Source organism: Oryza glaberrima, chromosome 5 (genome assembly GCF_000147395.1).
Source record: "Oryza glaberrima chromosome 5, OglaRS2, whole genome shotgun sequence".
Taxonomy (NCBI): domain Eukaryota; kingdom Viridiplantae; phylum Streptophyta; class Magnoliopsida; order Poales; family Poaceae; genus Oryza; species Oryza glaberrima.
Window position 1 is genome coordinate 20,314,951 of NC_068330.1, and position 23,948 is coordinate 20,338,898.

At 39.7% G+C, this 23,948-nt stretch overlaps 2 protein-coding genes across 2 annotated transcripts; both read left to right on the forward strand.

Moving 5' to 3' along the window:
- The first annotated feature begins 2,327 nt into the window (after positions 1 to 2,327).
- Positions 2,328 to 8,790, forward strand: LOC127773952 (zinc transporter 9). Its single transcript, XM_052300198.1, has 3 exons — positions 2,328 to 2,992; positions 3,248 to 3,397; positions 7,827 to 8,790. The coding sequence occupies exons 1-3, from the start codon at positions 2,360 to 2,362 to the stop codon at positions 8,130 to 8,132; spliced, it is 1,089 nt and encodes a 362-aa protein (XP_052156158.1). The 5' UTR covers positions 2,328 to 2,359; the 3' UTR covers positions 8,133 to 8,790.
- Positions 8,791 to 11,950: 3,160 nt separating this feature from the next.
- On the forward strand, positions 11,951 to 14,820 carry LOC127773953 (zinc transporter 5). The gene is made up of 3 exons (XM_052300199.1): positions 11,951 to 12,677; positions 12,825 to 12,974; positions 13,915 to 14,820. The coding sequence occupies exons 1-3, from the start codon at positions 12,072 to 12,074 to the stop codon at positions 14,218 to 14,220; spliced, it is 1,062 nt and encodes a 353-aa protein (XP_052156159.1). The 5' UTR covers positions 11,951 to 12,071; the 3' UTR covers positions 14,221 to 14,820.
- Positions 14,821 to 23,948: the final 9,128 nt, after the last annotated feature.

Sequence of the window (23,948 nt, forward strand, 5' to 3'; positions counted from 1 at the left end):
AATTCAAACCTGGATATGCATGTTCCATAACAAGAAAAGAGAAACGAGATTTGGAGGAAGAGATGTCACTCCAAATATCTTTTAAGAAAAAGTTATAAGTATGTTGGGGATTAACACGGGATCTTAGAGTTGAAATCACACACCTCTTACCACTACTATCAAATGCCTCTTCACATTCCATCACAACAAACCTAATTAATTAGACCCATACCGCCGATTCAAAATGCGCGCAGTACAATTTGAGGGTCCTAGCGTGTTTCTCGTGTAGCTATCGTGAATTCTCTATTATCGCCTTATCGGTCACTATATATGTGTCAACAAGTTTTAAAGGCTCTATTTGACATTACGAGAATTATTCTACAAAGGAAAAAAGAAAGAAAGAAGATGGCATTACAAAGGAGTAGTAATATGCAACTCAAAGTCAAATCCATTTTAGATTACTATAGCAACCTGGGGTCTCATCGTCATGACCCAATCAAATGAAGCCACCGTACGTATCAATTAATTCTTTATCTCTGCAGTCGTGTTAATTTGCAGATGCTAAACACGATTGCACTAAAGATGGCGACATATGTGTGCTCATATGAGGACACATGCCACCGTTTTCGAGATGAGTAGTTTGGATAAAATACTTCTATCTGCAGCTTCTCGAGAGCTAGGGCACACTTCATGCGGCCGGTGTGCTTCTTGCCTGGTCAGGGTTAACAGAAACAGACACATCGTCAACTAATATAATACTAAACTTATGAACTCGCCCATGGCAACTCATCTCACTACATGTTGCAATAATGTGTCACACTCTACATACACTCATAGTGTCGACATCTGAAAAAATCTATAGACTTGTAGAGTACTACAACTATTTATTTGCAAAGCCAACACCGGGTTTTGCGAAAGATTGATCGTGATGACAGTGTTTTATGTGATTCTTTAATACTACTGGTGAATTTGGTTGTGTGATGACAGTGTTCAGTGTTGTAGCTGGTATGCAGGGTTCAACTAGCTGGGAAAACATATGTGATTTAATTGTGTGCTTTATTAGATGGAGTACTAAAGATTATTCTGCATTCCAAATGATCTAATACGATTCACCATGTTCTAATATTAACTTTAACTGTATATATGGTGATAAGTTGCTTGATGGGAAAATCTCTCTTGTGGAGAAAAGTGAGGAGATGTTCACGTACGTACATCAAATTATACGTACGGTAAAAAATGAATATGCTTTTTAATTTAATTGGATTAAAAAATTTGCATGTACTTCCATTTCGTCGATATCTCTTAAAAAAGATTATCACCAATGCATGCAATAATCGGTTGTTTTGCTGGAAAATATACAGCTCCCCATGGCACAAGCTTCTAGATTTGTTATCTCGAGTTGTCAACATGGCATACATGATATTGTTAACAATACTTTCATGATTAGAAATATGCATTTCATACATTTAAGTTGTTAATTCTAAATTATTGGTACAAAATAATCAATTATACATATCAATATGATGAGCACATTGTACGTAAATCGCGGGGCCCATCAAACACGTATTTGGTGGGGGCCCACCATGTGCGTTCATCGGTTGACAACTATGCCAACCAAACACGTATATAGTAGGCCCCATCAAATATGTTCCTATTTGACATCTATTCCCATATGACTTACTCTATTTTGTTAGATTTACGAACTACTAATATTATAAAAAGCTATACGTTGCTATCCACTTGTCTTTATATTTCTCGGATTGGTTGGCACTTGTTGTATCAATACTTACAAACTTATTTTATATTTTCATAGATCTTAGGGTAATTTATTTTATATTTTCACTAGCATCTTAGGGTAACTCTTAGGGTTTTCTTTTTCTTATCCAGCCTATAAAACTATTTTATATCAATATATATGCTCCTCTACTTAGGGCAGTCCCAACCCATAATGTTCATAAGCAGTGTCTATGGTGCCATGTTAATAAGACATCACAATAGAAACTACACTCTCTACAACCCATAGTTTCTTAAAGTGGACCATTAATAAATGCATCATCTCTCTTTTCTACCAATCATATTTATTTTTCATCTAATATGAAGACACTATTCTCTCCCAATGCAAAACTTGATATTGTCTAGTGTATAGGTTCTCATATTGAAGCTGCATCTTGCATGAGACTCAGTTTCTTCCTCTCTTCACTCTCTCTCTTAATTAATATAGTACCACATAAGTTAAAAGTCCTACATGGTAATGAAGTTAATGCCATAGACACCATTCTAGGTGGAGGGTTGGGACTCCCTTATATCAGTATAACTGTACGGATACTATCTCCACATTGGTTGTTCGATCATCACCAATCTTTGGCCACAGGCTAAAAAGATGGCTTTCGATCTCAAGCTAACCGCATGCCTCCTCCTCGCCGTCTTCTCCCTCGCCGCCGCCGCCGACTGCGAGTGCCAGCCCAGCGACGAAGGCCACGACGCGGCCAAGTCCCGGACGCTCAAGGTCATCGCCATCTTCTGCATCCTCGTGGGCAGCTCAGCGGGGTGCGCCATTCCGTCGCTTGGCCGGAGGTTCCCGGCGCTCCGCCCGGACACGAGCCTCTTCTTCGCCCTCAAGGCGTTCGCCGCCGGCGTCATCCTCGCCACGGCGTTCGTGCACATCCTCCCGGTGTCCTTCGACAAGCTCGGCTCTCCGTGCCTCGTGGACGGGCCGTGGCGGAAGTACCCGTTCACGGGGCTCGTCGCCATGCTCGCCGCCGTGGCCACGCTCCTCCTCGACACGATCGCCACGGGCTACTTCCTGCAGCGCGCGCAGGACAGCCGCGGCGCCGTGGCCGCCGTCGCCGCGTGCGGCGGGGACGCGTCGTCGTCGCACGACCACGAGCGCGGGCACGCGCACGGCGTGTCGTCGGCCGTGATCGCGTCGGCGACGATGCCGAACGACGCCGCCGACGACTGCGACGACGCCGAGGACCGCGCGAAGCTCGTCCGCCACCGCGTCATCTCACAGGTTAACTTGCCACTAATTACAACTTACTTACTTATATATATATATATATATATATATATATATATATATATATATATATATATATATATATATATATATATATATATATATATATATATATATATATATATATATATATATATATATATATATATATATAGCTGGGCGATGAACATGGATGCGCGTTAATTAATTTAAATTTGCTAATGTTCATACGTTTCTTGGTTTGATATGAATTTGCATGTGTGGATGAAGGTGTTTGAGCTGGGTATCATAGTGCATTCGATTATCATCGGGATATCCCTAGGTGCATCCGAGAGCCCAAGCACGATCAGACCGCTCGTGGCCGCGTTAACATTTCATCAGTTCTTCGAAGGGATAGGGCTGGGAGGATGCATTGTTCAGGTATGTGTTTTCCTTTCACTACCACACGACACTAATTCAGTGTCGGTTCCAAAAGGGCCAACTGTGCTAGATTTGGATCTGGCACCGTGGCTCTATGTTCTCGGCACTGAAAAGGGCTCATCTGTGACGAACGAGTAAAAAAAGGCTGAGCTCTCGAAAAAAAAACAGGCTGAGCCGGATTTGAGTTAGAGGATTATAGAAACTATAAACTCTGTAAATTACATGCAGTCTTTATGTGCTTTATGTGGGAGTGTGGGACTACTCACAAAACGGAAATGCTTCAAGACAAAAGAATATCTACCATGACAAACTAAAAGACAAAAGACATATCTGAATCACAAATCTCATGGAATCACGTGTCTACCATTCACATCACATAACGTGTATACCTTCAAATGAAAAGGATCTAAGTTTCAAACCAAAAAAGAAAGAGAGAATCTACTCTATACTGAGTTTATTCAAGTTTAATGATTTTCCATCGATATTATCTTTTTCTATAATATACCGACGACTTTATCAATTGTTCTACAATGTGTCATTGGGCTGGGCCTTCTTTTCAAAAATACCCAAAATACCCTTAGAAACATACAAGATTAACAATTGATTTATCTCATTAGAAGTTTCAAAAAAAATGAAAATTTTTAAATGGCATCCTTACACAACATGGAAGTTTGTATACAAGTTTCAAGTTTTTTTCTGGTATATTTAGTTTTTAGAAAAAATATTTTTATGTGGTATGTGAAAGAGAATTTGCTTATATAAGACATAATAGAATAAAAATATCTTATGTAGTGTATGAAAGATGATTTATATTAAAAACAACAGTAAAAAAGTATTTTTATATAGCATATAACAAATAAGTTATATATTTTTTAAAAAATAGAAATGTAAAAAACTCAAAACTTCTATACAAATTTCCATGTTGTATAAGAAGGCCACATGAAAGTTTTCATTTTTTTTTGAAACTTCAAATTAGATAAATCAATTGTTAACCTCATATATCCATAGGGGTATTTTAGGTATTTTTGAAAAGAATACTTAGCCCAATGACGTATTGTAGAACAATTAATAAAGTCGTCGGTATATTATAGAAAACGACAATGTTGATGGCAAATTGTTGAACTTGAGCAAGCTCAGTGGTATAGAATAGATTCTCTCAAAAAGAAACAACAAGAAAAAAAGAATTGAATCACATCATAAATCCGATATGGTGAACTTATCCTCATACTTTTTTCTTCTCGTCGTCGATGGGGTTAGCAGCAGTGATGGGAAAATGGGACATGAATACAACCAGGTACATGGGTTATCGATGGTAAGACTTGATGGCATCATGATGGGATCTGGATGGATCCGACCTCGCCACCGCTAACTCGATCGGTAAGGTGACGACAAATCTAACGTCAGCAAGCTCAACCGATGGCCCCCAAGCTCCAAGTGGCATGATCCGACAACCCCCGAGCTCTAGGGAGCTCGATCTAGTGGCTGATGTGCTAGGGAGGGGTAGAGAGTCGTCACCGCACTGGGGAGAGGTGGATCCTACGGTACCGCTTGCCGGCGTGGGTCAAGTGACAGGGATCGAGGGAAGGGAGAGTGGACATAGAGAGGCAGGGCTGCTGGGGAGAGACGAAGAGACGAAGGGAGGTTGGGAGAGGGGAAGCATATGCCCTCAAGGATCAGTCGGTCGTGTAATGGGACTTAACCACTCGGTTGATCGGCTCAGTTTTTTGTGGTTCCCTAAAACCAGCACACATAGTAGTTTTGGGGTGTCGGTTTTCTAAAATACTACTATTGATAATTATTATTGATATCGATTATTTATTAGTATCTTTTTATATGGAACCAACACTAATAATTGTTATCAGTGCTCTTCTTTTTTACCTGTACAGAGTGCGTGTGTGGCCGGGTTTTTGTCCAATGGTGCCATACTAGGTGCCATCCATTTAAAATTCTATGGTAGTGTTTCCAACAACACGAAATGTGAGAAATCTGCAAAAATATTATTGTTGTAGTGACTAGTGAGTAAGGGCGTACAAACGTGAGTATCCCATTCACTTCATAATGTTTGTATGCTCATCCTCAATGGTAGTCGGAATCGAGATTGCTAAGGGGCGATCGATCGCCCCTAGCGATCGCGATCAGATTCGGATCCCCCCCTCTCCCTCCACCTGGTTTTCTTTTTTTTGGCACCGCATTACTTTACTATTTTAATAAATTTATGCACCTAAAGTTTGTACACCTCAAATTTACACATCTAAAGTTTAGAAACCCAAAGTTATAAATCAAATGTTTATATATCCGATTCAAATTTGAATTTAAATTCAAATATTTTTTATATATAGTATTTCTATACATCTAAAGTTTATACACCTAAAGTTTATAGACCCAAAGATTATAAGTCAAAAGTTTATATACCCGATTTAAATTTCTATTTGAATTATATTCGATTCAAATTTGAATTTGAATTCAAATATTTTTTATATATAGTATTTCTATACATCTAAAGTTTATACACCTAAAGTTTATAGACCCCAAGTTTATAAGTCAAAAGTTTACATACCCGATTCAAATTTGAAATTGAATTATATCCGATTCAAATTTGAATCTGAATTCAAATATTTTTTATATATAGTATTTCTATACATCTAAAGTTTATACACCCAAAGTTTATAAGTCAAAAGTTTACATACCCGATTCAAATTTTAATTTGAATTCAAATATTAATTTATAGACCCAAAGTTTATAAGTCAAAAGTTTACATACCCGTTTCAAATTTGAATTTGAATTTAAATATTTTTTATATATAGTATTTCTATACATAAATTTTTCCAACTTTGTTTTTTTATTTTTTTTTAAATTTATGGTGTAGTAGGAAGAGAAGAAGGGGAGGGGGAAGGGAGGCGAGGAGCGAAACTCCTAATGGGCGATTGATCACTCGAGGACACCAGGGGCGATCGGATCTGGTCTCCCCCTCTCCTCCACGTGGTTTCCTTTTTTGGCACCGCATTACTTTCCTATTTTAGTAAATTTATGCACCTAAAGTTTATACACCTCGAGTTTACACATCTAAAATTTAGAGACCCAAAGTTTATAAGTCAAAAGTTTATATATCCTATTCAAATTTTTTTTATATAGTATTTCTATACATCTAAGACCCAAAGTTTATAAATCAAAAGTTTACATACCCGATTCAAATTTGAATTTGAATTATATTTATTCAAATTTAAATTTGAATTCAAATATTTTTTATATATAGTATTTCTATACATCTAAAGTTTATACACCTAAAGTTTATAGACCCAAAGTTTATAAGTCAAAAGTTTATATACCCGATTCAAATTTAAATTTGAATTCAAATATTAGTTTATAGACCCAAAGTTTATAAGTAAAAAGTTTACATACCCGTTTCAAATTTGAATTTGAATTCAAATATTTTTTAATATAGTATTTCTATACATAAATTTTTCCAACTTTGTTTTTTTATTTTTTTTTAAATTTATAGTGTATTAGGAAGAGAAGAAGGGGAGGGGGAAGGGAGGAGAGGTGTGTACGGGGGCATGGGGACCAAGCGATCGATCGCTCATTAGCCACACCCGGAGAGGAGTGTATAGGGGCGGATGGGGATCGATGGCTCCATTAGCCAGGCCGGTGGGAACGTGGGATCGAGCCTAGGAAAGTACAGATATACAGCATGGTAAGTGGTCAGCCTTCATTCTTGTCAGCTCGCTAGCTTACCAAGGTGCAACATTTATCTACAGACTTCAGCTCTTCGGTGTATGGTTAACTGGTTCTGTACCACTTTATTTTTCTCTAAAAGATGATACTACTATAATAACATCTCATATGAGACGTCCTACCAGTGCCAGTTAGACAAAAAATCCGTCCCGATGGGTCTCCTCCCCGCACAACACTGTGCACACTCAAATAGAGCAAAAACCGGCATTGATGACATGTATAGGTGCCGGTTCGAGAAACAAACCAAGACTGACGTGATGGTCTAAAACTAGCATTTATAAGGTATCCTATAGCAGTGTGATATCATGGATGGTGTGAGTGTGTGATCTTGCTAGCTTTGTCAAGAGAAACCCATTTAACTAGGTCGAAGGAATAAATTATCAACCTTTTTACTATATTTGTTAAAGAATAACTAGGTTATGAAACTTAGAAACATAAGTAACGGATTTTTCCACACAAATTTGTCTATGACTCTTAGTTTTATTCATAACCTTCAAAACTTAACATGTAGAAAGAAAAAAAACACTTGTAAGTAAAAGATGTTAGATACATTAAAAGAAAATACGAGAATTTTAGATTCCAAAAAAAAAATATCAGTAGTGAGACTCCTTTCAAACGTAGAAATATCATTTTATATAAATGCACGCTGATCGATATATAGGGCGGTGAAATTTACCCACTTAATATATAATTGCAGGCTAGGTTCCATCTTAAGTCTGCAGTGACAATGGCCATCTTCTTCTCGCTAACCACACCGGTTGGGATTATGATCGGTATCGGCATCTCCTCCGCCTACAATGAGAATAGCCCCACGGCCCTGATCGTGGAAGGCATTCTTGACGCGGCGGCTGCTGGAATCCTCAACTACATGGCGCTCGTCGACCTTCTAGCTGAAGATTTCATGAACCCTAGGGTGCGGAAGAGCGGAAGGTTGCAGCTCATCATCAGCATCTCGCTGCTGGTTGGGATAGCTTTGATGTCCTTGCTTGGTATTTGGGCTTGAATAAAACTTAAGAAGAAACTCCTTAAATATCTGACCACTCTCACTCCGTCTTATAACAAAAGGGATTTTGAATAGATGTAACATATCCAAGTACAATGAATCTGGACATACCGTTTGTCCAGATTCGTTATACTCCCTCCGTCCCAAAATAAGTGCAGTTTTGCACTATTCACGTTTAACGTTTGATCATTCGTCTTATTTGAAAATTTTTTATGATTAGTATTTTTATTGCTATTAGATGATAAAACATGAATAGTACTTTATGTGTGACTAAATATTTTCAAATTTTTCACAAATTTTTCAAATAAGACGGACGATCAAACGTTGGGCACGGATATCCACGGCTGCACTTATTTTGGGATGGAGGTAGTACTAGCATATGTCACGTCCACCCAAAATCCTTTATATGATGGGACAGAGGGAGTACTTTTTTTTCAATTTGTTTTTGGGACATTGCGAGCGTGTTTTTTTTTCTCGTTTTGATTCTTGACTATTTGATGTAAAAAAAGGTACAGAATAAATTCCGTGTGATTTTTGTGTAAAGAGGCACGGAACAAATTCCTTATGAAACTATTGTTTTTAAATAAATTAATTATGACATTCGTTCAGAAGTTCAACAAACGAAATAAAGCTGCATATGGTGCCATTTCATTGTCCATTGTCTGGCTCAGAAAAAGTTGGTGCGCTTTCTTAGTCGCAATCATTAATTCAAACTGCAGGTTCTATCGTTTTATGATCTTTGGTACTAGTAGTACTAATTGACTTGTAGTTGACGCCATTTTTTATTTATCTTTACGCGAAAAATGGCGGAACATAATGGAATCGGAGTAATTTAATAATAACTTATTGATAATTGCACACACCATCAAATCACGCCTAGCTAGGGTTTATTCGGTTAATCCCTATAATGAATGAATTGAAGGGGACTAATTTCACATCTCAATAGGAGTGGTATAAGTTATCTCTAATTCCCCTTCAATCATTTTGTGAAAGGGATTAACCGAACAAAGCCTAGGCTGTGTTTAGTTCAGCGCAAAGTTTAGATTTTGGTTGAAATTGAAGATGATGTGACTGAAAAGTTATGTGTATATGACAGGTTGATGTGATGAAAAAGGACTGAAGTTTAACACAGCCCTAAAAGAGATAAAAGAGAGACAACTACTAGAAAACCGATCTGACATAAAGGGGAGATATTTTCTTCTTGGGTGCACACTGTACTGCCATATTCCTAAGGTGTACTCCCTCCGTCCCAAAAAAAAAAAGACAAACCCTGGTTTCCGTGTCCAACATTTGACCGTTCGTCTTATTTAAAAAAATTATGAAAAAAATAAGACAAGGCACGCATAAAATATTAATCATGTTTTATCATCTAACAATAATGAAAATACGAATTATAAAAAAATTTCATATAAGACGGACAGTCAAAGTTGGACACAGAAACCCAGGGTTTGCCTCTTTTCGGGACGGAGGGAGTATTAAGCCACCAGTAGGGAATCGCTCCCTCTCGATTATCTCTGTCGATAAACCGTCACGAAACATTTTCACACCGGTACTTAACATGTGTTTTTTTATGTCCTACTCAACTACTCATGTTGGTTTTTCATGTTTATGTTATTCTACTCATGTCGGGTAATCCTTTTCAGTTTTTATTATCCCTGACAGTTGGTTTTTCATGTTCATATCATCCTACTCATGTCGAGCAATCCTTGTCAGTTTTCTATTATCCCTGATAGTGTTTGTCCATCATAGATCCTGTAGCGAAAGTCTTAACACACAATGAAATCAACTGGGACTACGGCAACAACAAATCTTTGGTCTCACTAAATTTTTATTGATAATGTTCAAAAGACAAAAGAGATAAAGACTTGCGGCGAATTCATGTCTATTAAATCTATACTTTGTATAAAGTTATAACCTATTAAATTTAAACCTCAACACGTAAACATGCTACATCATTATCCACTAGCAATAATTACAAGCATGCAATATCATCAATAATTTATTGAATCTTACAAAATAACACGCAAAGCATATTCAATTATCGCCTCTCACATCATTTCCGTAATTTTTAACATATTTATCCATCATTTTTTAAATACTTAATATATATTTATCCATATATTTCGTATCAATGCACGGGATATTATTTAGTTTGTTTCATGATTAAACCTTAGCTTTTCATCATTTTTTCCTATCTTCGGCCTGGTTTAGTTCCTAACTTTTTCTTCAAACTTTCAACTTTTCCATCACATCAAAACTTTCCTACACACATAAATTTTCAACTTTTCCATCACATTGTTCCAATTTCAATTAAACTTTCAATTTTGGAGTGAACTAAACACACCTTCCACATCTCGCGATGCAAATCTTGGCCAACAACATAATATTTCATTTACAATCTCCTACAGAGCTAGCTATTAAATTTATTTCTCTCCAAACATAGCATAAAAAAAATTTATTTATTGTTAATAACTAATATAGTGTTTACTCCTTGCTTGATTGTTGAAATGACATATTAAGGATTATTTAGTAATACCGGCAACAAATCACGTGCCTCACTAAATCCTTGTTATAAATGCACCAACGAGAGCGTACACTCATCAGCACCAGGATTTTGAACCCCTATATAACCACATCTTTAGTGCTTTCCTCGATGATTCATCTCTTTATATTTTTGTTCGATAAATATGAATACCATTATATATGTATTAACTATTAAGTCACAAAACTTTGACTGCATATATATACGTCGCCAGAATGTCGCCGTGTACAACAGAAAGAATTATATCAAGTACGGTGGCTTGCTGTAGAAACTTCGTCTGCTAAATCTAATCTAGGCTCCGTTTAGTTCACACCAAACTTTCCCTAAACTTCCAACTTTCCATCACATCCAAAATTTTTCTACACACATAAACTCTTAACTTTTTTTTTCAAACTACCAACTTTAATTTTTCTAAACTTCTCCTCAATTTTACAAACTAAACACAGCACTAGTATGTCCTTTAACAACACTTGAAAAGTCCAGATAGCTAGGCAACTCCACTAGATTGGCACTAGATTAGCAAATGTAATCTAATCTAGGAGAGATGACCTAGCTTTGCATACTTCCAATCGATGAATGTCGACACTATAGCAACACTGCCAATTTTCAATCAGTACTATCATGGAGACGACTTCCATAAACTACCAGTAGATTAGATGCTGCTAGCTAATTATTTTTGGAGGAGCTCATAGTTTATTTATTTATTAATTAATAATTCCAGCTCCGGTTTCGTCTCTGCGAAGAGTAGTAATAGAAGTACGAGTAGTTCTTTAATTCCTCGTTAGGTCTGAAGATCTATCATGCATGCTTTGATGAGAGTAATTAAGTACGGCAAGCATGGAGCAGCAAGTACACACTTCAATTCTTTTCTGCTTCGAAAACAGAGGAATCGACATGTGCATCTCACATTTGGTGGAGGAGGTGGCATCCTCACCTGCTCCTGTGTCCTACAAAATTGAATTTCTTTCTCTTTTTTTTTTTGACCAATTTCATTGAAATAGAAGAACCGGATTAGTGCATGTTTCACATTTTCATGCATATACCTGTTGTGGCAAAGGCAAACCACACAAAAAATTGGAAACGCATCAAGGCCAGCCAGACTGTTATTGTTGCTCGAAGAATTAATTAACTAAGTAGTTATAATTTAATCTCAGTTGAGCGCGCGAACGCCCCAGCAATCAATTATTTCTCTTCTTTTTTAAATTTGTTTGTTTACATGCAACGGATCGGAGCATATATACTAGAGAATGTACTGAAATGGAGAGTCCACGGGTTCAAAAGGCCTAGAAGAACGAAGCGGAGCTTAGCTCGCGCATGTGCCAACCTGAACCTCCGCTGCGAAACGCCGCGACATCTCGCCGCGCGAGCTAAGCTTAGCTGCAGGTGAGCCATCGGCGATGGCGACGGCGGCGATGACCAAGGTGTTCGTCCTGCTCTTTCTGGTGGCGGCGTGCTACCTGCCGGCGCACGCGGCGGCAGCGGAGTGCGACTGCGCGACGGACACGGCGGGGCGGGACAAGGCGCAGGCGCTGCGGCTCAAGGTCATCGCCATCTTCTGCATCCTCGCCGGGAGCGCCGTCGGGGCGGCGCTGCCGTCCCTGGGCGGCAGGTTCCCGGCGATCCAGCCGGAGACGGACGTGTTCCTCTCCGTCAAGGCCTTCGCCGGCGGCGTCATCCTCGCCACGGGCCTGGTGCACATCCTCCCCGCGGCCTTCGAGGCGCTCAGCTCGCCGTGCCTCGTCGGCGGCCCGTGGAAGCGCTTCCCGTTCGCCGGCATGGTCGCCATGGTCTCCGCCATCGGCACGCTCATCGTCGACACCGTCGCCACGGGGTACTTCCACCGCACGGACGCCAAGAGGAAGGCCGCGGCCGTCGCCGACGAGCCAGCCGACGACCTGGAGGCCTCCGACGAGCACAGCCACGGCCACGCCCACGGCATGTCCGTCATGTCCGTCGCTCCCGCCGGCGAGGAAGACCTCGTCCGCCACCGCGTCATCTCTCAGGTATGTCATACTACATCTCCCGCCACCGCGCCATTCAAGAAACAGAGCTGTGAAAACAAAAAATCGCAACCAAATTAAGAAAAGTCAATCAAAATTTCTGTTCTTATTTTCTTAATCGATTTTGCTTGTGCGTCCTTGATGGTGGAGGTGCTGGAGCTGGGAGTGGTGGTGCACTCGCTCATCATCGGGATGTCGCTGGGCGCCTCCGACTTCCCGAGCACGGTGCGGCCGCTCGTGCCGGCGCTGACGTTTCATCAGTTCTTCGAGGGCATCGGGCTCGGCGGATGCATCGTTCAGGTGATTTACCCACACATTTACTCCGCACTCACAATTGTCAATTTCAACCTGTTTTTGAGAGAGAGAGAGAGAGAGAGAGAGAGAGAGAGAGAGAGAGAGAGAGAGAGAGAGAGAAAGATTTCAACGTTTTTGGTGTTCATCCTATCAATCCATCGTGCTTACTAACTCGTCCGAAGATACCGATTTCAAACAAGAGGACAACTGATGTCTTGTACTACCAAAAAGTTAGAAAAAGACGTTCCGATTTTGCAGATTTACAGATGGGCCTTAGTACTTTGAGGGGCCCAGTTGTTAAATCACGACTCAAATCGCATCCCATCCTACTTCCCTGGGCGGCTGGGCCTCCACTAATTAATCTCAATCAAAAGTAATCCTTCTATTTTATATTATTATTAATCGTTCTAACTTTCTTTTTAAAATTTGACTAAGTTTATAGAAAAATATAACAACATTTTAACCCAAAACAAATATATTATCAAAATATATTTTATGTTAATTTTAATGAAATTAATTTCGTATTGTAGATGTTAATAATTTTTCAGAATTGCTAGAAAACTTCCGCAAGTTTTTTTTGCCCCCAAAAAACTTTCAGATTTGTGGCCATCAGATCACATCGAGATTTGTGTATGAAGGAAAATAATTGGTAGAAAGAAATTTTCACCCATTTCACGCGTAAGAACTTGATGCTAACCAAAACATAGTAGAATATAAGTTTTATATAAGTTATATTACAGTTACAACGCAGTTGCAGTGTGGTTACAATGTAATTTCACTTCAATTATATTATAGTTATATGTGAAAATTTTTCACTCAAAAAACTTACTGCGGTTTTCTTAATACTCCTTAATTTTTCTATAAATTTAGGTAAACTTAAATAAGTTTGATTAAGAAAAAAGTTAAAATAACTTATAATATAACCTGTTCTTTCTTGTTTCTGCAGGCAAAGTTCCGTGTCAGGTCAGTGGTGACGATGGCGCTCTTCTTCTCCCTGACGACGCCGGCCGGCATCGCCGTCGGGATCGGGATCTCCTCCGTCTACGACGCGAACAGCCCAACGGCGCTGGTGGTGCAGGGGCTCCTCGAGGCGGCGGCAGCGGGGATACTCGTCTACATGGCGCTCGTCGACATCCTCGCCGAGGACTTCATGAAGACCAAGGTGCAGAGCAGGGGACGCCTGCAGCTCGCCATGAACGTCGCGTTGCTGCTCGGCGCAGGGCTCATGTCCATGATCGCCATCTGGGCGTGATGAGTGAGTGACCATCACGGCCAGCATGCGACGTGCGGCGTTTCAATTTGTTCGGCAGGAATGGCAGGTTTTTGTTCTTAGGCGCGTCTGATCACGCTCGCGCTCTCGCGAAGACCTGAGAATTCGTTCGAGGATCTCAAAAGAGAGACCACTCCGTTGGTTGAAACTGACGAGGAGAGGGGTCTCCCGTGCACGATATGTAGAACAGTTCAGTGACCATGTTACTCTGACTTGACTGACTGACCCGTCATCGTCGTCGTTGCTCTCTTACTGTGCAGAACTTGTAGAGTCGTGCACTTGCGCCTACCACTGTCCTTCATCTTGGAGGACAATAATGCCAGTGGTGGGCAGAATTCTGGTCTTGATGTGAATCCGTGATGTACGGGGTAAGACAAGGCTCGTGAATGAGTATACTCCATATCTGTAAAGCTCTATCATATCCGAAGGTCATCACGAGTTACTTAGTTAGAGTGTTAATCCTTCCTTTCTGGGGGAAAAAGACATTATCAAGCCTGACGCTGTCCATGTGTTCTGCTTACATCTAAACATGGAGCAGTCCGATAAAAGGATATTCCATATATGTTTTTCCACCCTCCAGAAGTACCACTCTTCTACATTTTACAACTACTCCTCAATCATTTTTTTTTTCAAAAGAAACTACTCATCAATCATCATGCAGTAGTATCTTTTCTATAGCAAAAATGGTGGGGGTGGAGGCTCCCTGTATTAATTTGGAGAGGATGGGAACTATAGGCCCTGTTTGCGCTAGGGGCTCTCCACCACCACTGCAACTTGCTCCGTCTCCTTTTTTCCCAGTCTTGCATACCGTAAAACACTATAATATACTTTAACAAACTCTAATATATTTGTCCTCACTTTTAATGAATTTCAATACGTTTATCCTATATTTTAGCAAACTTCAATATATTGTTTAATCGGTTTTGCTATAGTTATGTCGCCATAAATCTTCTCTAATTACAGTCAGTTTGTTAGCCCTCAAAGTTTCGTTTAGATTTGTGCAGGACTACTTAATTTGCCATCGTGCGTGCAAGCACTAGTTCGTACTACATACACATGCACCTGTGCTGCTTGCTGTGATTTATCCGATCGATCACGTTCCTTTGCTATCTACATGTAAAATTACACTCTATTTACATATGTAATTTTACTATTTACATATGTAATTTTGGAATTTACATATGTAATTTCAAGATTTACATTATAAATACACTAAAATTACATATGTAATTTAGGAAGTTACAATGTAAATACATGCCGACTATTTTTTGGTGAAAAATATGGCGCCATAAATATAGCTACACCTTGTTTAATTGCTTCAAAGATAAGAGTCCTTGAGGGACAAACACAAAAATAAAGATACTTTGTTGATTTGCAGGTGATTACCGCTGTATAAAAATACATACTCCCTCTGGTTATATAATAATTGACACGTTTTGAACAGGGTTAAGGTTAAATTTTTATAACTTTGACCATCAATAACTTTAAAAATATTTTATTTAAGAAACTAGAAAAACATATATATATATTTGTCTTTCAAAACACTATAATAAAATAAACATGCATTTATTTATTGTATATATTATAATAGAAAAATAAGGTCAAAGATATATCTTGTAGAGCGTGTCATTGTCCAAAGCGTCAATTAAAATGAAACCAGAGGGAGTATACTATAGCCTCCGTTGATTTGCAGATGGATAGTGGAGATTATGGGGCTAGCTTATGCTTGTTACTGTGCCCCTCTGCGTAGGATCTCGTGTTCGGGTGATCTACACGCTCAGCTCGCTCTGATATCCTGTCATATTGGTCTTCTGAATTCTGATCGCTGAATTCGGTTCGTTCACGCGGTGCGGCCAACGGCGATCGAGCAAATGGTCCGAGCACAAGGCTGTCCTATGTCAGATTCTTCAGATAGAAGGCCCGTGCGGTAAACTTAAATGGGCCTCGCGTTCTCGTCGTTCATGCATGTTTGGGCCAGAAAGGACCCATATTCCTCCAACTGTTGACAGGCCCATTATCCTATGTCAAAACTTCCTTTCCTTGGGATAAAGGTCCAACCGGTGAGCACCTAAATGGCTAAGGCCCCTTGAATCGTAGAGCAGAAAAAGCAGAGGAATAGAAAAAACACAGGATTCTGATAAGAATTAGGGCTCCTTTGATTCAAAGGATTGGCATAGGATTTTTGTAGGATTTACAATCCTATGGATTTTTTCCTATGTATATCTTTGATTCATAGGAAATGAAAGGAAACATTCCTAAGGATTGCATTCCTTTAGTTCATTTTCACAGGAAAATAAGAAAGAGGTCTGACCTCTTTGGAAACTTTCCTGGCGCGAAAGAAGGGCGCGCCCACGCGTGCGCACGTCGTCGTTGGCGCCACTTTTGTGTGTTTGGCGGTAAACCGTGGCCCTTCGCGCTTCTTCCAGAAAAAAAGAGAGAGAGAAAGATGGGAACGAGAACACCGAGGACCACATATTAGCAGCCAAGAAAGCCAACTGTGATAGAGATAGACAGCAGCTTGAGCCGGCCGCTGGGGGTGCAAGGCGGAGGCGAGGCTCGCCGGCTCAGTCGCGTATGCGGCTTCCGCTGGGGACGCCGGCCCAACAACTAGCAGCACGCAGCAACCAAGCACAGCATCCATCTGGCGCGCAGGTTGGGCTCCGCTAGGCGGAGGCGTGCGGCAGGTCCGCCATCGAGGGCAGCAGCCAGGGCCATCGATTTGGTATTTGTCTGCACTTTTGAGCTTTCATACTTGACTTATTATTGACTTATTAGTGCTTCTGTACTTTGGATCTATGGATTAGTGAATTTTTAAGCTGACTACTTGGAACTAGTTTGTTTCATTGGCACTGTAGGTGTAAATCCCTCTGTGATAAGGATTGTGTATTTCTTTTTTCTTTCTTTTTTTTTTGGGGTTAGGAAAGCAATGCCATCGAAAGGCTCTTCTCAGATGACCATGACAAATCAACGCAATTTGTCCGATCGACGAGGCCAGCAACCTCTATCACAGGTTTATGTTGATGTTGACAGTGAGCATGGGACTGCAGAGCGTCAAGAAATAGGTAATATTTGCAAATTCAGTTTCACTTGTTGTTTGCATCAAACCTTTTTTGTTTCATATTGCTGCTGAAACTGAAATTGTTAAATGTTTGTCAAATTTAGGGACGGCAAAGAGAGCCAGATGGAGTCACCAGATGAAGATGTTCCTTATTGAGCTCCTAACAGATCATGACGTGCCAGGTTTTCGAACACAAAATGCTTGGAGTAAGGAAGCATGGACAAATATTGTTTGCCGCCTAAATACAAAATTCGGTACATCATTTACGACCAACCAAGTCAAGCAAAAGGAGCAGGATTTGAAGAAAGATTATCGCAGTGTTAAAGATTTGTTGGATCAAAGTGGTTTTGGGTGGGATAGTGACAGAATGATGGTGAGTGCACCACAAAGTGTTTGGGACACTTTTGCTGATCGCAAGAACAAAGATGCAATTCATTGGCGAGATAAGTCGTTCCCATATTTTGATGATTTAGCTCCACTTTATGATGGTGAGCTTTATATTTTTTTTTATCAGTGGTTTGTTTGTTTTGTTGAAATGTTTTAGGCAAGTTATGCTGATCGTGAGGAGAATATAATTGTGCAGGTCGTTATGCTGAAGGGAGAACTCGCCATGGTATGGACCATTATGCAAGGAAGACAAAGAATGCACCAGCTCATTCAACACAAGAAGCAAATGCGGTTGATACATATCAGTCACCATCCCCTAATTCAAATGCTCTAGGTGAATCAGGTTTGCAATTTCCTTTTGGTGAAGAGGTTGAGACAGCCAATTTGGACTTTTCACAGCATTCACCTACCCCTGTCCATCTCACAAAAGTCCCACCTAGCTCGGCACAAACACCTTCAGAGGTTCCTGAATCTCGACCTGGGAAGAAACAAAAGATCAAATCTGTTAGTCCCGATGATGGATTTCATGAGAGATACCTAAAACTTAAAAAAGAAGAAATAGATCGATTTGCTGCAATTGAGGAGAAGAAATTGGAGGATCCTTACAACATCAACAAGTGTATCACAGTGCTTGAAGGTTTACATGGTCTACAAATAGGAGATATATTGGTGGCAGCTGATATCTTCAAAGGTAAGGATAATAGGGAAGTTTTCTTGTCCTTTTCAAGTGATGCATTACGCTTGGCTTGGATTAGAAAGGAAATCGCAGCATTAGAGTGAGTACTTTTGTGAAACATATGGCATGCAAGTAGTAGGATAGTACTTTTGTGAAACAGATGGCATGCAAATAGAAGGATAGTACTTTTGTGAAACAAAGGGGGTACTTTTGTGAAGCAGATAGTAGTAGGATATACTTTTGCTTAGAGGGAGTGCATGCAAGTAGTTACTTCATTAAGTAGAATGTGACAAACTTGGAGTACAAGACTAGTAATTGACCTTGAATGCCATGGTGGTCAAATGCAATATATTATTTCCTTCGTGCTACGTAATGGTTCCACATCCGTTGTGCCATGTCATCTCGTTTTCTATTCCCAGCTTCTCTAGAGTTGTTAAATTCTTGTACATCACCATTATAGTTCTCGTCTCCATTTGGCACATCAACAATATGATCTGGATCAATCTCCAAACGACAATTACTTGGCCACACCATATCTCCATTATGCAGGCGTATGAAGTTGTGTAGAACACAACAAGCAACCGAAATATCAACTTGTTTACGAGCTGGGTGGTGTGAGCCGGTCTTTAGTATAGGAAATCTCATTTTTAATACACCAATTGCTCTCTCTATATGGTTTCTGAGTTGTGCATGCCGAAGATTGAATAACTCCTTATAATTTTGTGGCTTCTGATTAGCTCTGCCCTGTTCCTTTAAATGATATCTTGTCCCACGATACGGTGCTAGAAACTGTGTTGTATTTGCATAACCAGCATCTACAAGAAAAAATTTACCAGGAGGTACTTCAAAACCATGGTTTAGTGCATCTTGAAGAACTCTTGCGTCTGAAGCTGATCCCTCCCAGCCGGCATGTACATGTACAAATTTCAGATCGAAGTCGCAAGCTACCATAACATTCTGAGAAATTGTTTGCTTTCTATTCCGGTATGGTTCTTGCTGGTCTAGTGGAAGTATCATTGGTACATGTGTCCCGTCAATAGAGCCAACACAATTCTATACAAATACAAATATAACCTTGATTAAGTCTTTTTATGTACAATGATTGGTTTAACTCAAAGTAAAAAAAAAATCAAAACATGAATCTGTTCATACCTCAAAAAAGGGGTGAAATTTTGGTCTTCTCAAGATATGATGGGGGTGTAGGAAAGGTGGCCGTATATATACACATGTAAGTTGTGTAACTGCATCAAGCACAACCCCAAAATACTTGCTTATTGTTTGCCCGCTGTGTTGAAACTGATCTTGCAAGGTCTCATTACTTGCATTTTTTGCTAGTGCATACAAGAATATAGCAACTTGTTCTTCTACTGAGACATCTCTTGCATCAGCAAGTAGTTGTTTCTCACGCAACTTATTGACTAAAGCTCGAAAAACATTAACTTCCATGCGAAAATTCCTTTTGCTTAGGCTCTGATGACCTGTTAAGATTTCATTAACACGACAAGCCCCTGAAAGTTTTGATGTGTGCATCGGTTTCCTACTAGATGATGGTTGTGACGAATCTCCTTCGATGGTAGGGAGAACAAAAAGCATGAACTCATCTTCATTCTGTGACCGTCGTCGATAACTTGGATCCATGACAATCACAGGGGAAATCAACAACAAATAATAAATCTGATGGTTTAGTCTACCAATATCTATAGGAGAGCAGAAGCAAGCAAATAAGTTGCTAATCCTTACATACATACCAAAAAGAAAAAAAAAATCATTTATGACTTACCAAATGAATTGCCACGTTTGAGCTCTTGTCATGCTTGGCCGATACAATCGAAGGTGAGGTGAGCTAGTTTTGTTGATGTCCAATTGCAGCTACAGCAATATATATAAGGACATGCAACGGCTAGTACTTGCTTTGAACGCCAACGGCTATCTGTTCAAATTCAAACCGGAAGAGAAATCCTGTATTTTTCCTATAGCACTATCAAAGGGCACCTTTCATTTTTTTCCTATGTTTTTGATTCCTGCGGGATTGAAGAATCATACTACTTCAATTTCTGTGTTTTTCCTATTCCTGTGTTTTTCCTATCCTGCGAATCAAAGGGGCCCTTAAAGTGTAAAACAGAGGATTGCAAAACATAGGAAAAACACATGAATGGTTATTTGATTGGAGCGCAGGAAAAACGCAGAAATCGGATGAGAGAGATAGACTCAAAGGAAATTTTCTAAGAGGTTGGAGCTCTTGCTAAATTTCCTCCAAAATCCACATGCAATGTGTCATTCCATAGAAATTTCATAGGATTTGAAAAGCTTCAATCATTTGAATCAAAGGGCCAAATAGAACAATTTCCTATAGGATTTGAATCCTATGAAATTCCTACATAAATCGTTTGATTCAAAGGGGCCATTAATCTAAGAATTTTTGTAACGGTCCATCTGGCCATGTTGAGAAATATCAAAACGGGAAATTGGCGGGTCAAGCTCCGATAATTCAGAAACAAGCACACCTCAAATAGATGCAGCCAGTGGAACTATAGCTATGATCTTAATTTTAACCAGACAGGTTGGACTAGGCATCGGTTGTTTTCTTATAATAAAAGTTATTTAAGTCCTCAGAATGCAAGAAGGTATGAATGATGAAATGTCATGCATGTATCATACATATATACCATGAGATTTGGAAATAGTGGATTGTAAGAGCAAGTGTCGTTGGAAACACTGAGCTCAAAACGAGAGAAAATAAACAGAACAGTACAATTAGGAGAAAGTCGTGATAGGTAGAAAAGCGGAGAGTGCGTTGGACTTCATGAGTGGATTAGGGAAGAGCGATCTGCTGGTTCTCTTTTGGTAAAAAAAAAAAAGGATAGATGTGAGCTAATCTCAAAATGTAACCTTCTGGTGATATTTGAATCACGTAAAGATGAAGATAAAGATAAAGATAAAAATTAATTGTTTCATACAAAACGAGGTGATAATAACATATGATTAGTTGAGTTTTAATTATTAAAAACTTGAAAAATATATTAATCTCATATTTTAGAACAACTTTCATATAGAAAGTTTTCACGCGAAACGCACCGTTTAGCAACTTGAAAAACGTGCCACTTTTACCACTTTTATCTAAAAGTTTATCCAGTTTTTTTTTTGAAGAAAAGAACAGGGCCTCCAAAAGGATGTGTACCGCGCACTGACTAACAAGATTGCTCGAAGAAGGAGAAGAAGATAAAAGAAAGATGAAGGAGAAGAAAAAAGGAAGATGGAGTGAAAACACCCCAACCGGTAGCTGCAACTGTCCTGCGTTCTCTTAACCTATGAACCGTTTGTTTCAGTTTAAGATTATTGTAATCTATATTATTGAGACAGGTTACTGTAAGCTGAATTATAATAAGCCGATATAAAATAAGCTGTGAGCCGTTTGTTTTCCTGGATTATAAGCTGTTTGTTAGCTGTTAGCCACCCAATAGTCTAAAAAAACACCTTTAGAGTGGATTACTAGATTGTAGTAATCTGGCTTATATATTATAATAATATATCATAATAAGTTATCTGTTTGTTTCAGCTTATTTCTAATAATCCAGATTATAATAATCCTAAGTTGAATAAAAAGAGCCCTAGACCCTAGCAAACCATCCGTTCTATAATTAAATTATTTTTAATCTCTTCAGTTTGTCCTAGAATATATTCTTTTATAGTCATTGTATCAGAGTTTGTGAAAATGTGGTATAGATGTAATGGGAATATAGAAAAAATAATTACATTAGGATTTGATAAAAGTGTGGATATCATAGTTTTTTGGGGTTTTGTAATATGTGTGGGAAGTGTGAAAAATGAATGTATGCCCTGTTTAGATCCCACCCTAAATTTGTTCACCATGTCATATTGAACGTTTGAACATCTGCATGAAGTATTAAATATAGGCTAAAAATAACTAATTGCACAGATTGCGACTAATTTGCGAGACGCTTTTAAGCCTAATTGCTCCATGATTTGACAATGTGGTGCTACAGTAAACAATCGCTGGTTTACAGACGGATTATGTAATTAGTTTTTTATTAGTGCTCGAACACCCCATTCGACACCCTATATAATACCCAATGTGACACGTCAAAATTTTGCACCCTTATATCTAAACACCCCTTATTTTGGAACGGAGGGTGTATTTTGGAACTGAAGAGAACACGATCGCTGAAAACAGAACATGATCATCAACCGAACAGGAAACTCATCCCATTTATGAGTATAATAGAAAACGAAGGCCACGAGACAATGATGAAGGCGTGTGCAAAGTGCAAACAAAACTAGCGACCAGATGACCCGACGCTGGCTTCTTGCTTCGAGCTGACCACATCCATGCATGTGCATATCATCACTTACGTTACGCACTTGGCCAAAGAATCCCATGGCGTCATCCCAATTCTCAATGAAGCTGAAGTTTCGCCCTGTACACTCGTTTTCTAGCATGCACAACTAAAACCGCAACTTGCAAATCGAAACAAACCGGTAATAAAAACGATAAAACCATGTAAGATTTCCGCAAAGAAAAGTCCTGCGCAGGAACGTATATATGTATCCACATGCACGCGAAATACGTGCGAAGAAATCGAACTGATTAACTGAACCTTGCCCACACAGGTCAAGTCAAAATGCCCAAAAGGAAATCACTCCCAACTGGCCCTTGGGTTGGGGTGGCGCATGCATGGCATGGGCATGGCCCGTCCATGGGCTCCCGCGCCGGCCGCGTGCCAACTAGGCGGAGGCCACTTGGTCGAGAGAGGCAGGCGGGGCGCACCGCGCACGCATCGTCGGGGCAAGTTGGCCATAAGATTAGGCGAGATTAACCACACCCCCCCCCCCCCCCCCCCCCCCCCCCAAAATAAAATCGAGGACAAGATCGATACGAGCGACCCACCCCCCACCCACCAACCCACAGGCAGCTCGGCACCCGCGTCCATACCGTAACCGCAGGCAGCCAACAACATCGTACAGGGCCAAGTTGGGGAAGGTGCCGAGGAAATGCGCCGTACGCTACGCACGCGCGCGCGCACGGGCCACGAGGGAGGGTGGAGAGTGCGGTCCAGATCTGCATGAGAGGAAGTTAAGGAGCGTATCCTATGCACACAGACCCTCACGTGTACATACCGTGTACACCAAATAAAAATTATTAAAAAAATTTAGAAAAATTCATACATGTATTTTCAATAGTATCTATGTGCAAAGTCGCATCTTCAAATTCATTCTACATAGAGAATAACAAAAAAGATAAAATTCTGACAAAATTGCAACCTTAAAACTGTTAGATTTTTTTTGTTACGGCTAAAATATAATGAATTTGACGTTAAGATTTTAACCCTAGGTGTAATACAATTGAAAGTATGTGTGTGATTTTTTCTAAATTTTTTTCTGATATTTTTTAGTTGGTGTGCACGTGTGTACACGTGAGGGCCTGTGTGCATAGGATATGTTGCCCAAGTTTAATAGTATAGCCAACTACTAGCTCCAAATCATCTATAGCTAATGTAATAGCTAATTCATACAATAGTTGCTTACTATATTATTAATATCTGGTCCCACCTGTCATATACACATTACATC